This window comes from Podarcis liolepis (assembly GCF_965112155.1).
Source record: "Podarcis liolepis genome assembly, chromosome: 5".
NCBI lineage: Eukaryota > Metazoa > Chordata > Lepidosauria > Squamata > Lacertidae > Podarcis > Podarcis liolepis.
In genome coordinates, this window is record NC_139556.1 from 1,030,575 (window position 1) to 1,053,274 (window position 22,700).

Below are 22,700 nucleotides of genomic sequence, written 5' to 3' on the forward strand. Positions count from 1 at the left end.
GCAGGATTAGGGAGCCTGTGCTCTCTAGTTATTACTGAATATTGCCAATTATGGGATTATGGGAGCTGGGGTTCAGCAACATCTGGAAAAATGATTTTTCCAATTCTGGGAAAAATCTGCTGGTAAAAGTTCAATGTGAGAAGCAAACCAAGAGGATCAAGTATTTGTTAGAGACTGGAGTAAATTTGTAGTTTACTTAAAAAACCAAAGTAAACAATTAAAATCATTGGTAGCATTGTAATGTGAAATTGATTACAATAATTAAAGGTAAAGTTAAGGACCCCTGACCGTTAGGTCCAGTCATGATCAACTCTGGGTTTGCGGCGCTCATCTTGCTTTACTGGCCAAGGAGCCGGCGTCTGTCCGCAGACAGCTTCCGGGTCATGTGGCCAGCATGACTATGCTGCTTCTGGTGAACCAGAGCAGCGCACGGAAATGCCGTTTACCTTCCCGCCAGAGCGGTACCTATTTATCTACTTGCACTTGACATGCTTTTGAACTGCTAGGCGGGCAGGAGCTGGGACTGAGCAACAGGAGCTCACCCCGTCGCGGGGATTCAAACCACCGACCTTCCGATCGGTAAGCCCTAGGCTCTGTGGTTTAGACCACAGCGCCACCCGGATATACAATAGTTGGATAAAGTAAACGATGCAGAAAACTTAAACTTTTAATATAAGAACCCATGGGAGGGAGAGAAGGAAGTCCTTGCGATTCAATGTTTGAATTGGTTAGAGATAAAGTGTATAAAAATGTGAAAATCTTATTAAAAATTATTTTAAAAAGCAAAGTAAGTTTTACTGACCTGTGAAATGGCAGGCTGCACCCTCTCATGCTTTAGTGTTCATGTGCATACATTTATAGAGATGGATGCTAGAGATGCTAGAGATGAGGAGCGTTCCCTCTCCCATGCCTCCTCAGAGAGCAGACTTCTGGAGAGCCTGGGGAGAGAGTTGAACCCTGAAAACAATTTTAGTAATTCACATCAACTCTTTTCAAAAGTATTTCCCAAAGACAAAATTGAGAGATTTAGACTGTTGCAAAGGCTGTTTCAATGGCAGTGTGCATGTGTGTGTGTTGTGGGAAACCCAATTCATTTTATGCAGTCTGATATGGAACAGTTCTCTACTAGTTAAGAATCCACTCTTTACCACAGATGATGTCAGAAATCTATTTTAAAGTTCTTTTAATTAGCATTTCTGAGCCTCATGCTGGAAGCAGCTGTAATGAAGTCATTTATGACACACACAGTTCAGGAGCCAAATGAAAGACTGTAAACCAAATTCCAACATAATGTAATAATGGTTAATCATCAACAGAAGTAACATTTAAACAAGTTGCTTTAATACATACTTTCTTTGTCTTCTAAGTCCAACAAACTGGATAGAGCTTTTCTAGTGTAGTAGGCCTATACAATGCAGTATAGTAGGCCTATACAATTATGCTTTGGGGTGACCTAATTCTGCTTGCGTTTAATAGACTGATCTGCAGACACTGTGTAGTTGGCTGCAAGCACAATTACTGTAATAATTCATGCATACAACCATCTGCAATTGTCATTTCTAACATCACTCTTTCGTCCCCAGAATTTATTGCAAATAAATAAAATTAGGCTACAAGACCAAAAGTCTTTAATCATTTACTCAAAAGTAAATTATAAACCTGAAGGCAGTCATCACATGAGGGCAGCCATCTTGACTTCTTCTATGTCTCAATAAATTAAAAATATTTAATATAATTCTGTCTCAAATAACTGATGTTATTGTGTCTGATGTCCAGACACAAAATAATTATTATTCGGGTTTTCCGCAATTCTGTCTATTTTAACTTTCAGAAATAAGTCTCTTGGCCAGTCTCTGTCTGTACTGAAGCTTTAAGGCCTCATAGACGACTTCTTCTTCTTCTTCTTCTTCTTCTTCTTCTTCTTCTTCTTCTTCTTCTTCATTAAACAACACTTCTAAATCATCTAGCTGTGTGCATAATTTTATTATGTTTCATAATTTTAAAGATGGCTAGCAAAATTTGCACTTTACTTTCTAACAGAAATTTAGAATATGACTTGGAAACGTAATCGTACATTAAAAAATCTGTCAGATTTAGTTAAGTTCTTTTCTAGTCCACAATTAATAGCATAGCAGAGACTTTTCAGTATGTGACTTGCTGGATGGTTCCTAGACGAATAACATTAGGAAAGCATTGTTCGTGCAGCCATTTTGGCTAGTGGTATTAACAATAATTTTTGGTTGTGTAGATAGTTATTTGTGGCTTCTTTTAGTTGGGTGGGATCTGCAAAACCTATGTTTTGTTTGTATAGATATTTAGGCTTTTATGGGTTATGTTTGTTATAATTGGTTTTAGTGTTTATACTGTTTTTCTGAGTTACTTTGGGTCACTTTTGTGAGGAAAGTGACATCATCATCCTCATCTTTGCTCAGATACTTTCATTCCTTCAACGAGTAGCACAACCTGCTGAAGCAGCAAATAAATGCGTAGAAGTGGATCTCGCTGGTTGCAGTGCCAGTACAAATGGTCTATACTCTGTGATCAGAATCGAGGAGGGGGTTGTTAGTGCTGATGGAAGTTGCAGTCTGGGCCTTCTGGTACACGTTCAAGAAGGACACTGACAAACTGGAACGTGTCCAGAGGAGGGCAACCAAAATAGTCAAAGGCCTGGAAACGATGCCTTATGAGGAACGGCTAAGGGAGCTGGGCATGTTTAGCCTGGAGAAGAGGAGGTTAAGGGGTGATATGATAGCCATGTTCAAATATATAAAAGGATGTCATATAGAGGAGGGAGAAAGGTTGTTTTCTGCTGCTCCAGAGAAGCGGACACAGAGCAATGGATCCAAACTACAAGAAAGAAGATTCCACCTAAACATTAGGGAGAACTTCCTGACAGTAAGAGCTGTTTGACAGTGGAATTTGCTGCCAAGGAGTGTGGTGGAGTCTCCTTCTTTGGTGGTTTTTAAGCAGAGGCTTGACAACCATATGTCAGGAGTGCTCTGATGGTGTTTCCTGCTTGGCAGGGGGTTGGACTCGATGGCCCTTGTAGTCTATTCCAACTCTATGATTCTATGATTCTATTCTACGTTTGGATCACCGAGGAAGCGTTTAGAGTCATACTTTGCATATATATTTCTTTGAACCAGAGCAGGGGTAGGCAACCTAAGACCCGGGAGCTGGATACGACCCAGTTGCCTTCTCAATCTGGCCTGCGGACAGTCCGGGAACCAGCGCGTTTTTACATGAGTAGAATGTGTCCTTTTATTTAAAATGCATCTCTGGGTCATTTGTGGGGCATAAGAATTTGTTCATCTCTCCCCCCCCCCCCCAATATATAGTCCAGCCTACCACATGGTCTGAGGGATGGTGGATCGGCCCCTGGATGAAAAAGGTTGCTGACCCCTGAACCAGACACAAAATGTTATTCACCTGTTGAGTGAACCAAGTCTCTCCAAAGATAAGGATTCAGTGTTTTTCAATAGTAGAAACCCCACATTGTAACTCAGGAGACACTGATCAGAATTTTCCGCCCACTTGCGTGTGCCAGCAGCTAAATAGGGCCCAAAGGAAACCAACTCTGCTGTTTGCTGGCAACTGAAGACACTGAAGTGCTTTTGATTAAATGAAACTAGCATCTAAGCCCGGGGAGGGAGGAGGGAGGGCAAGCAATACCACTTAACGATAAAATAGTACAATGTGAAAAGCGTTATCTATAAACATCAGAGAAAGTGGATCACACTCTAGTTGCTTGTCTTGCACACTTAAGATCACAGGCCAAACTTCAGGCATGTAGCAATTCATCAACAACTCTTTGCTAAGAACCAGTTTTAAGAAAAACTTTTTACCTTTACTAGAGCCAACTGTCAAACTGTTTAAAATACCACTGAAAGAGAAAAATGGATTAGCACAAGTGTTTATTCTTACAAAATTCTTGTGCCACATTAGTCATGAAGGACAATGGAAAGAACGTAAAAAATGCTGGTTTTATAAGGAAGTCAGAAACTTGAAGAATTATAGATTAAGTAAACAAATGTGAAATTGGAACATATTAAAATGTCTTTTTTTTAAAAAAGAGAGACAGTTTGTAAGACAGGAAAAATATGGAAGTGTCATTTATTGCTAAAAATTACTCAACTTAAAATGATGCCATGAATGTAAATTGCTCTCTGTAAAATAGATATGATCACAGGTCAGGCACGCCCACAAAGTTAGGTTTTTTAAAGCTCATGTCATTGACTGCTTCCACCCTCAGCTGTAGTTCCTTATAAAGTAAGGCTCTTTTATCCATAGCAATCGTGTGCAAATAAGTTAAGTAGTAAATGTCAAGCTTGGAAATTTCTTCCTTGTACAGTGGTACCTTGGTTTAAAACCATAATCCGTTCCGGAGGTCCATTTGTAAACCCAAACAGGTTGTAACCCAAGGTGCGCTTTTGCCAATGGGGCCTCCAATTTTATTTTTTTTGTAATCCAAAAAAAGTTTGCAAACCGGGTTTGACATGTTTGTAATCCAAAACATATGCAAACCAGACTGTTTGTAAACCAAGGTACCACTGTGGAAAGGAAACCACCAGGACATTTTTAGATACTGCATCATTATGGATGACTGAGGCCATGTACATAATGCAAGACCCTTTTTTTCTGTTGAAGAGGGCATGGACTGTGTGGTGAAAAGTGGAAGAGGGCTGAGTGTCTTCACAATAATGCAAATATATTAAATTCAAATTAGGGAAATATCTTTATTATGCCCACCAAAATGCCATAAAGTTTTTACACTATTTTGTGGTATTTTGATTGGCCTAATCAAAAATATTCCATTTTGGAATCGCCATATTGCTGGCACATCACTGCAGATCTGCAACAGTTTTGTGTAAATGTTAAAAAGCAGAAGGGGAAAAGTAGGAGTCCTGTGTTGCTCATAACACAAGTGCTGTAGATAGAGAGTAGAAGTACCACTCTCTGGAGTAGATTTGTCAATAGAATCACCAATAATTTCCAGTATAATTTCTTCTGATGTTTTCTTTGAGGATGATTTTTAATGTAGCCACTTTGTAATCATGCCGCTACCATGAGTTTTAATTTCCTGAGCAATTTTTTGTTGGACCCATCCCAAGAATTCTGGCTTAGCTTCTTAGCTCTGCATGTGAGAACAGTATTGGAACATCATCAGCCTTTGGCCTGTTCCACCAGGGTCTTCTTATATTCTTATGTCTGAGGAAACCAAAGGGGGAATGACCATGACCCCATGAGAACTACTGACATATCCTGGGTGATCCAGTGCTTGAAGAGCTTCAAGACTGTGATCCATGATTGTTTTACAGCCTTAGAGCTAGTTATACGTATACAGTGATTTTGTTTGCTGACTATGCTATGAGGATGCACAAAAAACACACAGATTTGCCAACTTGGAATAGTGATATTGGGTCATTCTATTTATAAAATTGGAAGAATATTAATATACCTACATCATCAACTTTCTGTTTAATAAAGAATAAAAAAACCAGTTTGTCAAGAGTATTTGTAGCAAAAGGTCAGGCCCCATTAATTCCCTAATGGCATTTCCCCCTCAGCATTTAGGCTGATTTTATTTCTAATGTGAAAATCAGTCACTTTTTGTCAAGCAGCAAAAACATTTGATAACATTGGTTGTGGCCTCCTTTCTTGTAGAATGTTTGATGAAAATCCACCAGCAAAGGCAACTGTAGCAGAAGAGTGCTCTTTATTGTGAAACTATTGCCTTAAAATCTGCTCTTTTTCCACTTGCAAGTCTGTTGGGGCTCTCATGGTGGTGGAGGAAGTGGGTGTGGATGTTATGGTCATCCTCAGTAGAGGAATGGCCCCTTTAGGGCTGGTGTTAGCAGAGCATAAACGAGAGAGGTTCTTAAATTATACTTGATTTGTGGAATGTTTTGTACTGCCAGAAAAGCATGGATTGAATCAGTGAAACAGGATTGCTATTTTGGTATAGATTGTAAGGACATTCTTTCTGGGCAACACATTTAACTCATGTGTCTTAAGAGTTCTTATTTAGTCGGCGTTTTTCTGTTTGGATTCCTTTCTCTTTTGCCCCTCAGCTGTGGTTGTCCCCCAAGATTTTAAGGCTTGGGGTCATTTTCTCAATTTATCTTCTCTCTCTGGCAGCTATAATCCATTTAACTAACATTAATATAATATTAGCCTGATGAGTATAAAATCATCTTATATTTTTTATTTCTTGTGCACACAGTATCTTAATTGTGACCCTTCCAAACCTCTTGCCTGTTTTCCCAACTCTGTTTTTGTTCTCTCTTTCTGTGTTGGATCCCTTACTATCTTTCCTTTTTTGCAAGTATGCAGTCCATTCTAGGTCTTCTAATCTAAAGAATTCTTCAGCTTTTGCCCACTAATTAATAGCAGCAGAGTGTTGCCTAACTCCACCCATTTAAGTATACTGGTACTGGGGGAAATTGGTTCAGTTGTCTTTTTGTGTCATATATTTATCTTCTTTGCATTTTTCCTCTTGTTTCAGTTTTTACTATCTCTTCTTTGACTTGTGTTTCTGTTGGATAGTAAGCTTTATCTGGATTCATTGGTACCCATCCTTCACCAGGATTTTGGGGCCTTGGCTGCTCAGGTGGATGGTTCTACCCAGTGCTTTTTTCTAAAAAAAAATATGTTTAGGGGTACTCTCATTTTGACTTTATAGTTCAAATTGGAAAAATTAAATTCAGTAAATAGACAAAAGTGCAAAGATTCACAAAATGTTTAGGGGTATGCGTCCCCCCCAGACAACAAACCACTGGTTGTACCTAAGTGAATAGGTAGCTGTATGTAGGAAGGATAAGGCTGCCCGCTTTTGGAACAGGAAAATCCCCACCAATCTGTGGCAATTGCTATTCAAGGCATCTACCTCACACTTGGGTGTGCTGGTACTAAAGCCCTTAAACACCCTTTCTTGTGTTTGTTTGTTTTTTAGCAACCTACCTGAAATCTTGCCATCCTTGAACTATATCAGGAAGGCTTCTTAAGTGCCAGGCACCAAGAGGCCAGGAAAGTACCCAGTACATATATCTACAGGGTATCCAAAGCCCTTCAAACCATTCCTGTTCAAAATCTAAGTACTGTACCATTTGGAAAATCTTTCTGTTGAAATACTGGTGCTGAATGGTAAGAACCATCCATCTTGGTAGTTTCCAATGTGAGCACATTGCTAGCAGGGCATTTACCTGTGACTCCTGCATTGCAAGGGGTGACATGACCCTTGTGGCCCTTTCTAACCTTGCTATTCTATGATGCTGTGGAGTCTGAAAATCAGACCAATGGGGAGCTATCAGGATTAACTCCAGATTTCTGCTTCTTTATTTGCTATAAGTTTGATGAATAGTAGACATAGGACACTGCCAAGTAGAATGATAGAATTGTAGAGTTGGAAGGGAGCCTGAGGATCACCTAATCCAACCCTCTGCAACCCAGGAATATGCAGCTGTCACATACAGGGATCGAACCTGCAACCTAAGTATCGTCAGCACCACACTCTAACCAACTAAGCATACAGCAGATCTCTTGATACTCATGAGCCAGATAAATTTATGTCTGAATATAGGACTTCCGGTTAGCGCCAGCGACTAATGGCGGATTCCCTCCGAGCTCCGGAGGGAATCGGCTCTGCAGGATCAGGTCTTGCCGCTGCGGTGAAGCGGGGACCCTAAAAAATCACAGGTGGAGAAGCCTGTGAACGTGGTGACTCGGCGGGCACCATTTGCGCCCCCTGATCTGCGAAGGAGCCTTTTTAAAGGCTCTGGAACGGGGTCGGGGAGCGGCGCGGTGCTGAGAGTACTTCCTCTTCTGGGCTGAGATGACTGGCAGAATCCGCGATCAGGGGAAGGAGACGGCGGAAGAAGAATGGAAGAAATTTAAAATCTATCTTAAGGACTACTATAAACTCGATGAATGTTAGAATGTTGAGGTTTTGAGAAAGAAAGGGTTAGTGACATAAGATTAGACTGAAGGAAAGATTAAGAGGACAGAGGCTTGACAGAAATATTTAGAAGTTGCTAAAAAATTTTGGACATTGGGATGCAGAAAGGGGAGGTATGGGGGAGTCTGACAAACAAGGTTTATGAAAAAGAGGCTATGAAACTATACGTGTTTGTATGTCTTTTTATATGTTTGTATTGTTTTAAATTTTTTTTGTAAAACTAATAAAAAAAATTATAAAAAAAGAGAGTACTTCCTCTTCTGTGGAGTGAAGCCGCAAGCCATTGTCGGAGAGCGCTGACTACTTCTTTTGAATATTCGGATTTCAAAGTAACAACCCGTGAGTAACATGGAAATTTGGGCTCTAAAGGAAGAATTTCTTTGAATTAGGAACGAGCGGGGAAGGGTTAAAAAGGAAGTCCGCCCCCCCTCTTTGTAAACATCATAAAGCAAAGGACCTGCGACCTAAGGTTGTAAGACTTTTTCTCTTTTCTCTTGTAAAAGACTTTAATTTCACGGTTTGATATTACAAAATTTTTACTGGAGGATTAAGAACTGATTTTGAGAGCTAAAGTTCCATCCCCCCTGGAACCGGGATCGCCCCGAGAGAGAGACTGATGATGAAGTATTGAAGAGCTTGACAGCTGTCAAGTCAGCTATCAAGACGGAAAAAGAGAACACTGTTATTGTTGTTTCTGCCGGTTACATTGGTTACAATCTGTTACAATTTGTTGACAAGAAGGAAGGGCTGTTACAAAATAACTGGATTTCTGGACTCGAGCTGAAAAGAATATTAAGGAACTAAAATCCCCCTAGAGGGACTTGGTGACATTGCAGAAATGGCTGGAGGAGGGAAAATCCAGGATGAATTGGATAGAGCATTTGTTCTCTTGGGAAAGTTACAAGGTCAATTTGATGTTATGGCTACAAATGTTTCAACTCTGGACTCACATGTTACAACTCTGGACTTAACAGTAAATAACATTCTTGGATTGGATAAGGATTGGAAACAATGAGCCTATTTAACTGGGCAAATAGAGAAATCCAAGAGTTTTGAGAATATGGCTAAGGAGACATATGTCGCCCCTGAAGAAAAGGAAGGAGGAGCTGGTGTGCAGGTGTCAAAAGAGAGGGTTACTTTGAGGCCTGACATGATGGCAATGAAGGAAAATAAAAATTTGATGTGGGAAGCTCGGCCTGAACTGGAGATTGAGAAATGGAGAGATCTTCTTATGTGGAGATCAGAAGACCAAAGGATTAAAAATGTGATTAAGGTGGAGGTTAGAGCTTTGGGGACTTTTGGACTGGAAAGGAGCAAGAAACAAGAAATGGAACACCCCATAGGCTCTACCTTTAAGTATGGAGGCCTAGCTAGAAAAAGCATGGATCCTGTTGGGCCGGAGCCTCTCCAAGATTTGGTGTTCAATATTAAGGTCTATCAAAAAGACCGGCAGAGAGGAACTGAGAGACAATCAAGTGGCTCGGACGTGAGATCTCCAGGCTGATAGTAGATTAAGACTGATGGACATTTTTGGGGGCTGAAACCGGGAAAGGGGGGTGGAGTTTGAGATTCTAAAGGGTTCATAATTACAATTTATTCTGTTGCTTCTATTTTTTCTTATCATTGTTATGTAAATTGGGAAATTCGTGGAAGGGAACCTTGGTCGACCTTAGAAAAAATGTTTTAAGAATAAGAACTGATCTATAAGTTTGATGATTAAGTTTGGATAAGGTAAAACTGGTTGTTGTTTTTTAATGAACTAACTAAATGAGAATAAAGTTATTAAAAATTAACTGAAGAAAGGGATGAGAAACATTGCAAAATTAATGATTGTTAGAACGATGACGGTTTAGAAGTTAAGTGGTTTATAGTAGTAATGTTTAAGTTAAAAGAAAAGAAAGGTTAAAACTAAATGAAATTAAGGGAGAGGACTTGCTGAATAAATATTTTGAAATTGGAATACAGAAAGGGGAGGTAGGAAGAGGTCAGCGAAGTAAGGCATAAGAAAATAAGGGATTGAAATTATACTTGTTCTTTTTTGTCTGTGTTTTGTTTGTTTTTCTTTTGTATATAATTTCTGAAATTTCAATAAACATCTATTAAAAAATAAATAAATTTATGTATGAATATAAAGTTCCCACTTGTCTGTTCTCCAGGGTCATACAGTAAATGGTAAGCAGAATGCATTTCCAGTAGTCCTATCTTTGTCCAGCAGGCACCTTTGATTAAGTCTTTTATATTGGGTGGCCTGCTCCATATTGATGGACATTTCACCTACTGTGGCATTTGAGTAGGTGCGCCTTCCTTGTCCTGCTTGAAAGCAGAGAAGATACAGGTGACTAGGATGGGGAGAAGGTGGCTTTAACTGGTGCAAGCACAGACACTGTGTGGGATGAAAGCACTTTTTCTCCTTTCTCCCCTTCCCACCTGTAGTCATGTGCTTTATGTGGAAAGTGGTAGTGAGAAAGAAAGTAGAAAAAGAGGTGAGAAGGACAAATAAATACATAAAGTAAAGAACAAGGCAAAACAGGATAAATTCTCTAAAATTCACCTGGAACTCCAGTTTCCAACAACTATGTCAGTGCAGATCTAGACAATGGAAAATGATTCCCACCTGCTGAGATGGCAATCAGTCGCTGGCCAGCTTGGAGAGGTCACCCCATCAAGTGAATGCCTGACCTCTATCCTACTAAGCAAACTGTATTGTTATGGATTTAGGGCAAACCTTAGAAATGAATAAATGCCAGGGTTTTGGTTATTTGTGATATGAAAAGAGAATGCAAGCGGCAAAGGAATTTCTAGGCTGGTTTATGCAAACCAGCCCGGCTGACTTAGGGAAAAGCAAACCTAACATGGCAAAAGGTGTTGACGGGACACTATGGACAACAATCCTTTAATTTGGGGGTGAGTGATGGGGTGTACATTTGAGGGGACAGGAAAATGGAGTTTTCAAGCAAGGGGTTTTATGAGAAGGAGGAGAGAGAGAGCGGAGATCCAACTTTGAGGAAACCAGCTGAAGGTTGCCTGCACTGCTGCCTCTCGAACTGTGTATGCCATAAGATCTAGACTCCCTCCATGCAGACTGAAGGTATAAATAGGTGAATAAACCATATTTCGTAAAGCACAACAGTCTCCACCATGTCTTCCATTCTCTAAAGCAGTGTTTCCCAACCTTTTTTGGGCAAAGGCACACTTGTTTCATGAAAAAAAGTCTCGAGGCACACCACCATGCCAGATGGGGAAAGGTCACTTTTTACTTATGTAAAAAAAAATAAAAAAATAGTAACAGCATAGAAGGTAATGGTTAGGCTAGCATCCCTCTTCCAAATATGCTAGGTTTTTATTTGCAGGGACTGTTCTACATGGGAAAGCATTCAGCACTGTCATTCTCCCATCTGCCATCTGAATTGGTACTATTCTGGGTCAACTTACTCTGCTGCATGTGTAGATGAAAATGGCACCAAGTGTGGGGGAGGGGGCAGAACAGGTTTCAGATACAGGATATTAAGCATACACGTACTTCAGATTGAACTGGTTGCTTGCTTTGCAAGTTTTCATTTCCCAAATGACTGCCTTGGCAAGCGCAATACCTGCCAGGCTCAACGCCGCTCTCGCGCTGCCGCTTCCCGTGCTCTCAAGGACCCGGGAGGAGGAAGGCGTGAAGGGAATCCCAAAGGCGCGAAAACCTCGCGCATGCGCAGGCCTTCCGCCTGCGACAGCCCAGTAGGCCGGCCGAAGCGAGCGGCGATGGGATGTGGGAGGGAGCTCGCTCGCCCCCCCGCGTGTGCCTATGTGGGGCACGTTACAGCCCCGTGACGTCAGCGCCACGCAGGCAGCCAGGCAGGCAGACGGCGAGAGCCCCGCGCTGGGCGGCCTCTCCTCGCCGCCGCCGCCTCTCGCCGCCCGACTCGCCCGCCTCCCTCCCACAGCACACCAGGCAACGTCTCACACCGGTTGGGAAACACTGGTTTATCTCTTTGATGTCTGATGGGAGGGCATTCCACAGGGCGGGCGCCACTACCGAGAAGGCCCTCTGCCTGGTTCCCTGTAACCTCACTTTTCACAGTGAGGGAATTGCCAGAAGGCCCTTGGCACTGGATCTCAGTGTCTGGGCTGAACGATGGTGGCGGAGACGCTACTTCAGGTATACTGGACCGAAACCGCTTAGGGCTTTAAAGCACCAACACTTTGAATTGTGCTCGGAAAGGTACTGGGAGCCAATGTAGGTCTTTCAAGACTGTCGTTACGTGGTCTCGGCGGCAGGTAGCAGCGCTCACAGCTTACGGACTGCACCGTGTAACAGGTGTCTGGCCCTGCAGCCTAAGGCGGACAAGCCACTGAAACAGGCATTCAGAATCCATTCATTTCATAAAACCTGCAGGGCTCAATCTCTGTGTTTGTGTATGTGTGTGTTTCTGTTTTGCCCAAGGGTCTGGGGGTGGGAGAGAGCTCTTTAGCATGATGCTTTTAAAACAATTAAATTATCAACAAACAAACCTGATGATACGAATAGCAACGTCAGGTGCTACGGGGGGGGGGAGAGAAGGGGGCCTACTCGGAAGTAAATACTGCGTCCAGGCGCAATTAGCGCTGATTTAAGGTGGGAGAAATAAGAGCATGCTGCCTGCGTCGGATACACACTCGCAGCCTCCCCTTACACAAGGGTAGCAGCTCAGGGAGCAGGTGGAGAGGGGATTAGACGCACACCCTCCGCGCTACACGGCGGAAGGGGGAGGGAGGAGGACAAGGCCATTCTCCATGTACAAAGCGGGAGGGGGAGCAGAAATGCGCGCCTCTCTCCCAGCCCCACATTCAACAAGAAGAGTCCCTCACAGAAAGGAAGGGGGAGACGCCCGCCACCGCCCCACCACCGCCACCCTCCCATTCATAGCCACACACTCGGCGGCGTCAGGCTGCGACGCTGGGTCCCCGGGGACTGAGGCGCGTAGCAACCCCAACACCCAGAAGCCCGCGACTAGGCCTCCGCCCTGAGAGGCCGGCACCAGCCGAGCGAGTCCCGCACGAGCACCAAGGCGCCGCTGGGGCCGCCGCCGCCAGGGTCCCATCCCCCCACCCAGCCAGGCGCACGGCAGCGGCAATGCGGCTCCTAGGCTGCGCTCTCACCCAGCGGCGGGCAGGGCCTAGTCGGGTCCCCCGGGAAGGGGGGACTTCGAGGGCCGCGCGCGCACACAAAAGTTGGGAGAAGTTAAAAGCCCGTCGCTAGCGGCCGCGGAGGAGGGAGAAAGAGAGAGGAGGCGACACCGCCGTCCCATCACTCCACCCACCCACCCCAAATCTCGATTCCTTCCGAGGCGATTGTCAGGCAGGCGCTCCGCGCAACTCACTCTCTTCCCTCAGTTGGAGCAATCGTTTTTCTCCACAGAAAAAACGATTGGGGTCTTGCCACACAGTTCTCCCCCGCTCCGAAGAAGAAGCCACACAGCATTCTCGCCTGGAGAAAAGGAGAGACGGTCCCTCTCCCGTCTCTTTCCCCCCCCCCCGCCACCCCCATTGTCAGCCACGCAGCTGCCACCCCTTCAGTCCTTTCTATCGAGGAACGACCTTCCTCCATCCCTCGCTTTTTTCCCTCTCTTTCCTTTTTTAAAAAAAAATATTTTCTCTTCCCCTTCTTTTTTCCCACCCTTTCTTTTTTCTCTTTCTCCCCCCCCCTCCCCGCCCTCCTGCCTTGCTGGGTTAAAGGATTTGAGCAATGGGTCTGGAGGTGGAGCTCGTCGGAGGATTAGCCCGACTCGCCCGCCTCCCTCCCACGGCACACCAGGCGACGTCCGGCGGCACACTACTGTGCCGCGGAACACCGGTTGGGAAACACTGCTCTAAAGTGACACAGACCCTGTGGGGGTGCCTGGGACCCCATGGGCTCTTGCCACTGCTTGGCAGAGAGGGGCAGGCACACGACTTTTGTAACAGTATTTTTCTGAAAAAACTTATAAAAATTATAAAGAAAAGTGAGAATAACTTCTAATATAAAAAGCATAGAAAAACTAGGCTGTTAAATATTTCAGCATGTAAATTATTATCTTATTTTTGGAAACTTTATTTATTGCTAAATGCAATGAAGTTAAGAGAGTTTAAAATTATCTCTGCAATGATTTCTCATGAATTATTACATTATACATATGTGAAAAACATACAGATATCTTCAATACCTTCTCATTTGACTTGATTTGAGAATTTAGAAGCCTTTAGATGTGTTATTTCATTTTCAAAAGAGTTAGCTAAATACACTAAGGCTAATCCATAACCAGAGCACATCCAGTGAAATCAATAAAATTAAGTTAGTGAAGTCCACTGGTTCAGTGAGTCTGCTCTCTGTATGACTTAATTCATATATTACCCCTTCTGTTTCCAGAAGTAAATGGTAGTGTTTCCCACCTCCTGCTTCTAGTCAAATGGATTTGGAATGAAAAATAAGATTATACATCCATTTAACAGAGTGATAAATAACATGTATAGAGTTCTAAATGAGCAACCATATGAGCTTCTTCTCAAAGAATGTGATACTGAAGTTATTCAACAGGGACTTGTCAGTTACTGCATTCTTCAGCCATTACTGAAACCCTTGTGATAAAAAGTTGCCATTGTAAAACCCTTTATCTTTGGAGGCATCCTTTAACTAGATTTCATATGGCCATGAAAGTGAAAATCAAAGACTAAAACAAATAAGGCCATCTGATTAATCTTGAATCAATAACTCAATTCTCAGTGTCTTAGAATGATCATCTGTAGCATTTAGTTTAGTAACTACATACATTTTCTGTGATTTTAGAGGGACAGTTTCTTTTGTTCTGCATCTAATGTAGATTCTTCATGTAATAAAGAACTCAGTTGTTTCTGTGCACAAGAGAGGAACAATTCCAGACTTGATAGGCTACGTTGACGGATAACACAATCAATCTGTGAGGACAAAAGAAAAATATACTTAGAAAAGTAATCTGTATTAAGAAAAAAAAATTGCAACTATAATCAGTGAACACTTTGCCTTATTAAACGACACTCAGCTGTATCCAGTGCTAGTTCTACTTAGAGTAAATCCATTGAAATTAATGGCTATAACCAACTCAGGCCCATTATTAATAGGTCCACTCTGTGGGGGACTTTGGTTGGACAGTGTTCTTGAAGCTACCAACATGAGCTTGACCAAACTGTGGGAGGCAGTGGAAGACAGGAGAGCCTGGCATGCTCTGGTCCATGGGGTCACAAAGAGTCGGGCATGACTAATCGACTAAACAACAACAACAACAATGGAGGACTTAGTCAGATACAACCCACTGGACGTTTGTGGGAATTCAGTACATTGCATATTAGAAAGCGTGACCAATGGCTGATTTCCTTTCAGCTTCAAATATGAAAGAGAAAAAGAAAACCTAAATCTGTGAGTCTACGTAGATATTTCATCATTACAAGGCAAGCAGTGGCTTTAGATCATCTTAGCTGTTCCTGAAAATTGAGTCGGAATATAACTAATCATTAACAGGATTTCCACATATCTAATGGTGTTGTCAAATTTCTTAACTAGGAAAGCAAGCCATGTATTTTTTAATAATCTGTTTTTAATGAAATTTTAGAATACATGTGCTTCACTCCTTCATTCTCTTTAGCTACTGAATTCCTTTAATATGATCTCCAAATAAATATGACACTTTTGTTCCCTTTAGTGCATATAAATCAAATTTAAGGAATTCCCAGTGAATTGTCTTTGTTTTCTGCTTTTGTTTTATAAAAATTAAGTTGCTTGTTATGTGTAGCAAGCAGAAGATGAGTAACAACGTTGGAGAAGCTCCAAATATTCCATTAAAATACCAGCCTGCTAGATTGGTACTCCAATGAAACATTCATTTTCCCCCCAAATGTAGCAAACAAAACTTAACAAAGTACTGAATCAACGCACAAAACCTTAAGAGGTCAAGAGGCTCTGCAGAACAGCTGGACCCTCTGGGTCTAGGTACAGCCACAGCAAGCCTGGCTGAGAGCTGTAGGAGGGCCCTTGGGCAATGGTGGCTCGAAGTAAGAGCAGCTGTGTCGGTGCTCCCTAGTAAAGAAGCAGACTTGCAACTGTGCAGAAGAAAAGGGGGGAAAGGTGCAGCTAGACTGGTTGCTTGGCACGGCTTAGCACTGTCCCTTTTCAGCACTTGCAGTCAAGCGCAGTGTAAGGCCGTCACCAGCCTTCTCAGTGGTTTGGCTGGGACCATGAAGACCCCAGCAGAGAACCCAAGCAAAGCAGCGGAGTACCTCAAGGAACTCAACAAAATCGTCGAGATGCAGCAGGAGCTGCTGGAGAAGATTGAGCAGCAAGTGGCCAAGCTGGATCATGAGAACGCCTGCCTGCAGCTCCGGGCACATGCAGGCTGCTGCTTCTGCAACAGCAGGCAGCCCTGCCCACCTCACTGCTGCTGGGAGACCTCCAGGAACGCACCACTGGTGATAAATCTGAAGATGAAAGTTCAAGAAACCTCAGGACTCTGCCTATGAACTGCAGAGAAAAGTTGGCATGGTGTCTTTCAGGCACACTTGCTCACCATTACTAAGTTGCCAATGCCTGCAGAGGTCCCCCCAAACAAAGTTCCAAAGCCAGGAAGATCTTTGGCCCATCTTGCTGCTCGAAGGCAGACCATTCACCCATTAGCTGCTCTACGGATGGACCAAAATAAGCAACAGACTGCTGGAAACTTTCAGTCACAGTGCAGAAAGGTCTCCAACCTGTTGGCCACAAGATCCAGAACGCTGTCTGCAGACAAACGCCGGCTCCCTCGGCCTGAAGCCAGATGAGCGCCACAACCCTATAGTGGCCTTTGACTGGACTTAACTGTTCAGGGTCCTTTACCTTTTTCCTTTACTTGCTTATAGTAGTAGCATCTGTCCCATCTGGAGCAGCCGGGGAGTTATGTGAGGCTGCTGTTTGTGGATTTTAGCTCTGCTTTTAACACTATCCTCCCCCATAGACTGGTGTCCAAGCTAGAGGCGATTGGACTCTCCAACTCCACCTGTCTCTGGGTTTTGGATTTTTTGTCAGAACGTTCCCAGAGGGTTAGAGTAGGGTCACACATGTCCACAGCCCTTAGCCTTAACACCGGCTCACCACAGGGTTGTGTGTTGAGTCCCCTGCTCTACACTCTCTATACGTATGACTGTACAGCCATCTATTCCAGCAACAAAATCATCAAGTTTGCTGATGACACTACGGTGGTAGGGCTCATTTCAGGAGGGGATGAGTCCGCCTATCGGGACGAGGTGGAGCGGCTCTGTGTTTGGTGTGGAGAGAACAATCTGGCTCTTAATACGGCTAAGACCAAGGAATTGGTGGTGGATTACAGGGAAAAAAAGGCGGACATTCAGCCCTTGTATATCAACGGGGAACGGGTGGAGAGGGTGGCGGAATTCAGGTTTTTGGGAGTAGCTATCGATCAGGGCATGACTTGGAGCGCACATACCACTGCTGTGGTGAAGAAGGCCCAGCAGAGAATTTATTTCCTCAGACTTTTAAAGAAGAACAATCTGAGTGAGAGACTGCTGGTGTCCTTCTACCGAGACTCCATAGAGAGCATTCTTACATACTGTATTTGTGCTTGGTTCTCCAGTTGTACAGCTAGGGAGAGGAAGGTGCTCCAGAAGGTCATAACCACAGCCCAAAGGATTATTGGTCATCCTCTCCCATCTTTGGAAGAACTGTACGGTTCCCGTTGTCTTAGGAAAGCAAATAACATCCTGCAGGATTCATCTCACCCGGGACACGGTCTGTTTGCACTACTGCCTTCTGGCAGGAGATATAGAAACATCAAGTCAAAGACAAGTAGACTGAAAAACAGTTTCTATCCAAGAGCTGTGACCTTTTTGAATGCTGTAACTCGATAGTGTGACCTGGGAGTTTGATGGGTGTGGTGTGGGTGTGGCTGGAATGTGGTTTGTTTGGTTGTTGTTGTTGTTTTGCTTTTGTTGTTTTAAGGGATGGCATCCAATTTCGTTGCACTTTGTGCAATGTTGCACTTGTGTAATGACAATAAAGAATCTATTCTATTCTATTCATATAGGAATGGTGTGCATAGATTTCATCATCATCATTATTACATCTATTATGAAGGTGGTGGGAAAAGGTGCCTGCTGTTTCAAGATTTCAAGGGTTGGTTTCTAAGTTTCAAATTAAATCTCTGGAGCCTCAGTGGAGGAAAGGTTTGCTGCCGTCTCCCCACCCGACTCCTTCATAGCTTTTCAGGCTGGAAATGGCTTGTCTCATTCAACACCACATGAACCTAACCACTCAGCTGATGAACAGAAGTGTACCTGTTCTCCTCATGCAGATATTAAAGGATATGCACAGTATCCTGCCTCTGACAGCAGCGGATGCTCCAGAGGAAATACATGAGACGCCAGAGGGTTAATGAGAAAAGGAAATGGTTGCCACTGAGCTCGTTAGAGGCACAACTTCATTTGTTATTATTTTTTAAAAAACCTCAAAATCAAATATTACAGAATAATTTCCCCATTTATCTTTATATTCCCATTTATAAATCTGGGGCGGTGGGGAATCAGAACTAACTTAAGGATAGAGGGTGGTGGTGGGGAACCAAGCAAACAAAGCACAAAAGGATCAAGTTGCTCATGGAACAAGAACACTATCACACTGTTCCTATAATTCTTATTATGTTTTACTAAAAGCAAGGTGGTCAGAAAAACTGTTCATATGCACCTCCTTCTGCGAAGGAAGGATGAGATGGTGGTGTTCCACAGGAAAGGCAAAACAGGAGAGGCATATAGGGCCTGCCTTAAATGTCAGGTGCCACCTCCTTTCCTCGTAGTTTTCTCTGGAGCAGCTGTCCTGTCCCACCCTACCCCTCCAGATCATCATGGGACAAGCCAACTGCTTCTTCTGGCTGAACAGGAAATTCCCACCCCTCAACTGATACCTGGGAGTGCCTCTTTTTTGCATATGCAATACTGCATGAAATATGGGGAAGAATATTGGCTTTAGTTGTTACAAAGTCATGGCCAGCATATCATAGCCGAATGCACATGGCAGGCCACACTCTGGATCTTGTTTTCTCGACTGGGCAGGAAGACCAGTCCCTGGTCGTGGTCAGATCACTTCCTGTTGAGATTTAGGATGTCAGCACCTTTTCCTGTCCTCAGAGGCTATTAGGAAGGTCTGCCCTCGGAGGCTGATGGGATTCTAAATGGCTCTGGGGTTTTTTCAGCTGATATGACTGGTGCTCCTGTCAAAGCCCTGGCTGACCTCTGGAACACCCAAATGGCTTGGGCTATTGACATGATTGCCCCTGGACTTCCGGTCGGCGCCAGCGTTAATGGCGGTCCTCTTTCCGAGCTCCGGAGGAGGACTGCTCTGCGAGTTCGGGTCTGACCCGCTACGGCAAGCGGGGGACCCCTAAAATCACAGGCGCGGAAGCCTGTGAACAAGGAGACTCGGTGGGCACCAGAAGCGCCCCCCCTTACTGCGAAAGAGCCTTTTTAAAGGCTCCGGAATGGCATCGGGAGAGTGCGGTGCTGAGAGTCGCTACCCAGCCCGCAGAGTGAAGCCGCGTCGCCATGAACGGAGAGCGCCGATTCCTTCCTGTAAATTTGGGACTGAAAAACCTGTGAGTAAGAATGAACGTTAATTTGGAAAATCTTAAATTTAAAATTCGGCTGAAAACAGGGAAGGTGAAAATTAAGGAAGTCTGCCTTCCCCCGACTGCATGACAGCTAAAGCAACGGAATTTTAAAGCTGCAACTGTATGAAGTACTTTTGGATTATTTAAACCATACATTGGATTTAGATTTCCCCTCTAGCAAGCAGGGCAGAGGGGAGGAAGAAGGGACACTAGGAACCTGCATGATTGATTTAAAAGAAAGAAGCCTTCCGCTGTCTTAATACCCTGAAACGGACTGCTAAATAAGACACTAGGACACTGAACTGTCTCTACTTTTGGGAAAGTTACATGGTTGAAGTTTTGTTGGATATAAACTTTTAAGACTTTGCTGCTACAGTATTGGAGTGTGTTGAAAGAGTATCTACTGGAAAAAGTGTAGCAACATACATTTTTAAGCCTCCTGAGATATTTAATTTCTTTGTTTCCTCACTTGGACATTTTGTTTTGCTCCCCCTAGAGGGTTGAAAGTAAAAGTTGCAAAGGTTTAAGACAGAGGAATTTTCCATCAGGGAATTGTTTTTGTGGGAACGTCCTTGGGATATGAGTGGCTCAGCAGAAGAGATAACTACCAGAGCCAAAGCTAAACAGCAACAACAGCAACAACAGCAACAAAAGAAAAGAGGCTCAATTTCAAGTTTAACTCCTACAGGAACAGCAGGACAAGAAAAAGTGACAGCTGCCTCCATGGAGTCAGTGACACAGGCGTTACTCAAGATAAATCAATCTTTGGAGACTTTGACCAAGCAGAGTACAGAAAATACACAGAAATTAACAGAAATAACAGCGAGATTGGACTTGAACACAAAAAGTGTGACAAGCAATACAGAATCTATAAACAGGCTGATTGAAGAAAACTCTGCAACACGTAAAATTGCAGAGGACGCCAGAAGTATTGCTGGAGAGACACAGGAGAAGCTAGAACCAATTGCTAAAAAGGTTTATGAACATGATGCAACTTTGTCTTTGATGGAATTACAGAGAAAGGAAAGAAACTTGAAATTAAGATTAATTCCCGAGAGCGAAGGGGACAACCTTGTGGACTTCCTAACACAAAAGTTTGCTGATTTTTGGGAAGACTTGGAGGAGGAAGAATTTAAGATAACAACAGCATTCAGACTGGGCAGGAGACTGAACAGAAAGACCCCGAGGGATTGTTTGATTACCCTTAGGTCCAAGGAAGAAAGAGACAAAATACTAAAATTACATTATCAAAAGGCCTTGGAAATTGAAAATTCACATATACAAATTTTTAAAGACATCCCTAAATATATTTTGGAGGTGAGAACCTTCTATAAGGACCTGGTCTACCTGCTGAAGAAGAACAACATCCTCTTTAGGTGGGAGTTTCCACAAGGACTGTCCTTTAACTACAAGGTAAAGAAGGTTAAAATAAAGACAATTCAAGATAAAGAGAAGTTTTTGGAGAGAAACCAAGAGGACTTACAGAAGGGAACGGTGGATCCAATTGCAGAACAAAGGAGAGCACTAGACATTCTGAACCTGTCGTTTGGACTAAACCCACCACCATCAGAGGAAGAGCAACAACTTGGAGCGGTTGGAGGAGTAAGAGAAAACTAACAAGATGGCCCTGCAATTCCTTAGTTGGAATTGTAATGGGCTGAACATGCCTTTGAAGAGACGTCAAGTGTTTCATATTTTGAAAAGAGAACAATTGGATTTGATTTGTCTACAAGAAACTCATGTAACCAGGGCACATAGGAAATTACTTACAAATAAAAGACTAGGACAAGAATTTATCTCATCGGACAAAGTCAAGAAAAGAGGAGTTGTGATTTATGTAAAAGAGAAATGGACCCCAAAAATGATGTTTAAAGATGAACAAGGAAGATACCTGGCAGTGGAAATACAAGCACAAGGAGAAAAATTTTTAGTAGTTGGAGTTTATGCACCAAATGAAGGCAAGGTGGAATTCTTTAAGAAGCTCCATGAAACTCTGATGGACTATTTGGATTACAATGTAATAATTATGGGAGATATGAATGGCGTGGTTTCTACAAATATGGACAAGGCACAAAGACTGACAATTTCCAAGGAAGGGAGACTTCCGAAGACATTCTTTGAAATGACTGAAAATATGGACTTAATAGATATATGGAGAACAAGGAACCCTCTCTCGAGAGAGGGAACCTTTTTCTCCCAAGCAATGATGACCTGGACCAGAATCGATCAAATTTGGATTACTAGTGGGATGGCTCCAAAGATTAAGAAAATAGAAATCTGTCCAAAGACTTGCTCCGACCATAACGCCGTGAAGATGGAAATGAAACTTACAACAACTGGTCAATTCAGATGGAGGATGAATGACGCCCTGTTTCGAGATGAGGAGATTCACATGAAGGCCCAAAAAACTTTAAAGGACTATTTTGATATAAACTTAAGGGCCGATGTGGAAAAAAGAGTGATCTGGGACGCAAGTAAAGCTATGATGAGAGGATTTTTGATACAACAAAATTCAATAAAAAAGAGAAAGCAGAATGAGAAGAAGGAAAAGATCTTGGAAAAGATAAAAGAAGGAGAGAAAAAACTAAGATCAAAACCAAAGTCCCAGGAAATCTTGAGAGAGATTAAGTTATACCAAACACAATATATGGAATTGATGAATCAAGAGATTGAGTGGAAGATAAAGCAAATGAGACAAAAGACATTTGAATCTGCAGACAAATGTGGCAAGCTTTTGGCTTGGCAATTGAAGAAAAGACAGAAACTAAATACAGTTACAAATTTAGAAGTGGAAGGAAAGAATATAACTAAACCCAATGAGATTAGAAACTGTTTCTTGAGCTACTTTAAAAAATTATACTCACAAGGACTACAGAATGAAAAGGATATAGATGAATTTCTTTAAAAATATGGACTACAAAAAATCTCTCATCAAAGTAAGGTGGATCTAAACCAGAGAATAACAGAACAAGAGATAGAGGGTGCCATCCAGAATATGCAACTGGGCAAATCTCCAGGACCAGATGGATTGACTTCCAGATACTATAAAGCTTTAAAGGAATGGCTGATACAACCGTTAAAGGAAGTCTGTAATGAGATCTTAGAGGGGAAAAAGGCACCAGAGT

The 22,700-nt window shown here is 42.9% G+C and overlaps 1 protein-coding gene across 3 annotated transcripts in view; it reads right to left on the reverse strand.

Annotated features, from left to right (window-relative positions):
• Nucleotides 1-22,700, reverse strand: part of CCDC91 (coiled-coil domain containing 91) — a 181,601-nt gene that overhangs the window by 22,120 nt on the left and 136,781 nt on the right. For 2 of the 3 annotated variants that reach the window (XM_083503363.1, XM_083503364.1), the window contains one exon: nucleotides 13,982-14,869. In XM_083503363.1, the coding sequence (XP_083359489.1) occupies nucleotides 14,738-14,869 (132 nt within the window). In that variant the 3' untranslated portion in view covers nucleotides 13,982-14,737. Of the gene's footprint in view, nucleotides 1-13,981; nucleotides 14,870-22,700 lie in introns of those variants that run through there. The other variant, XM_083503362.1, reaches the window with a different exon arrangement.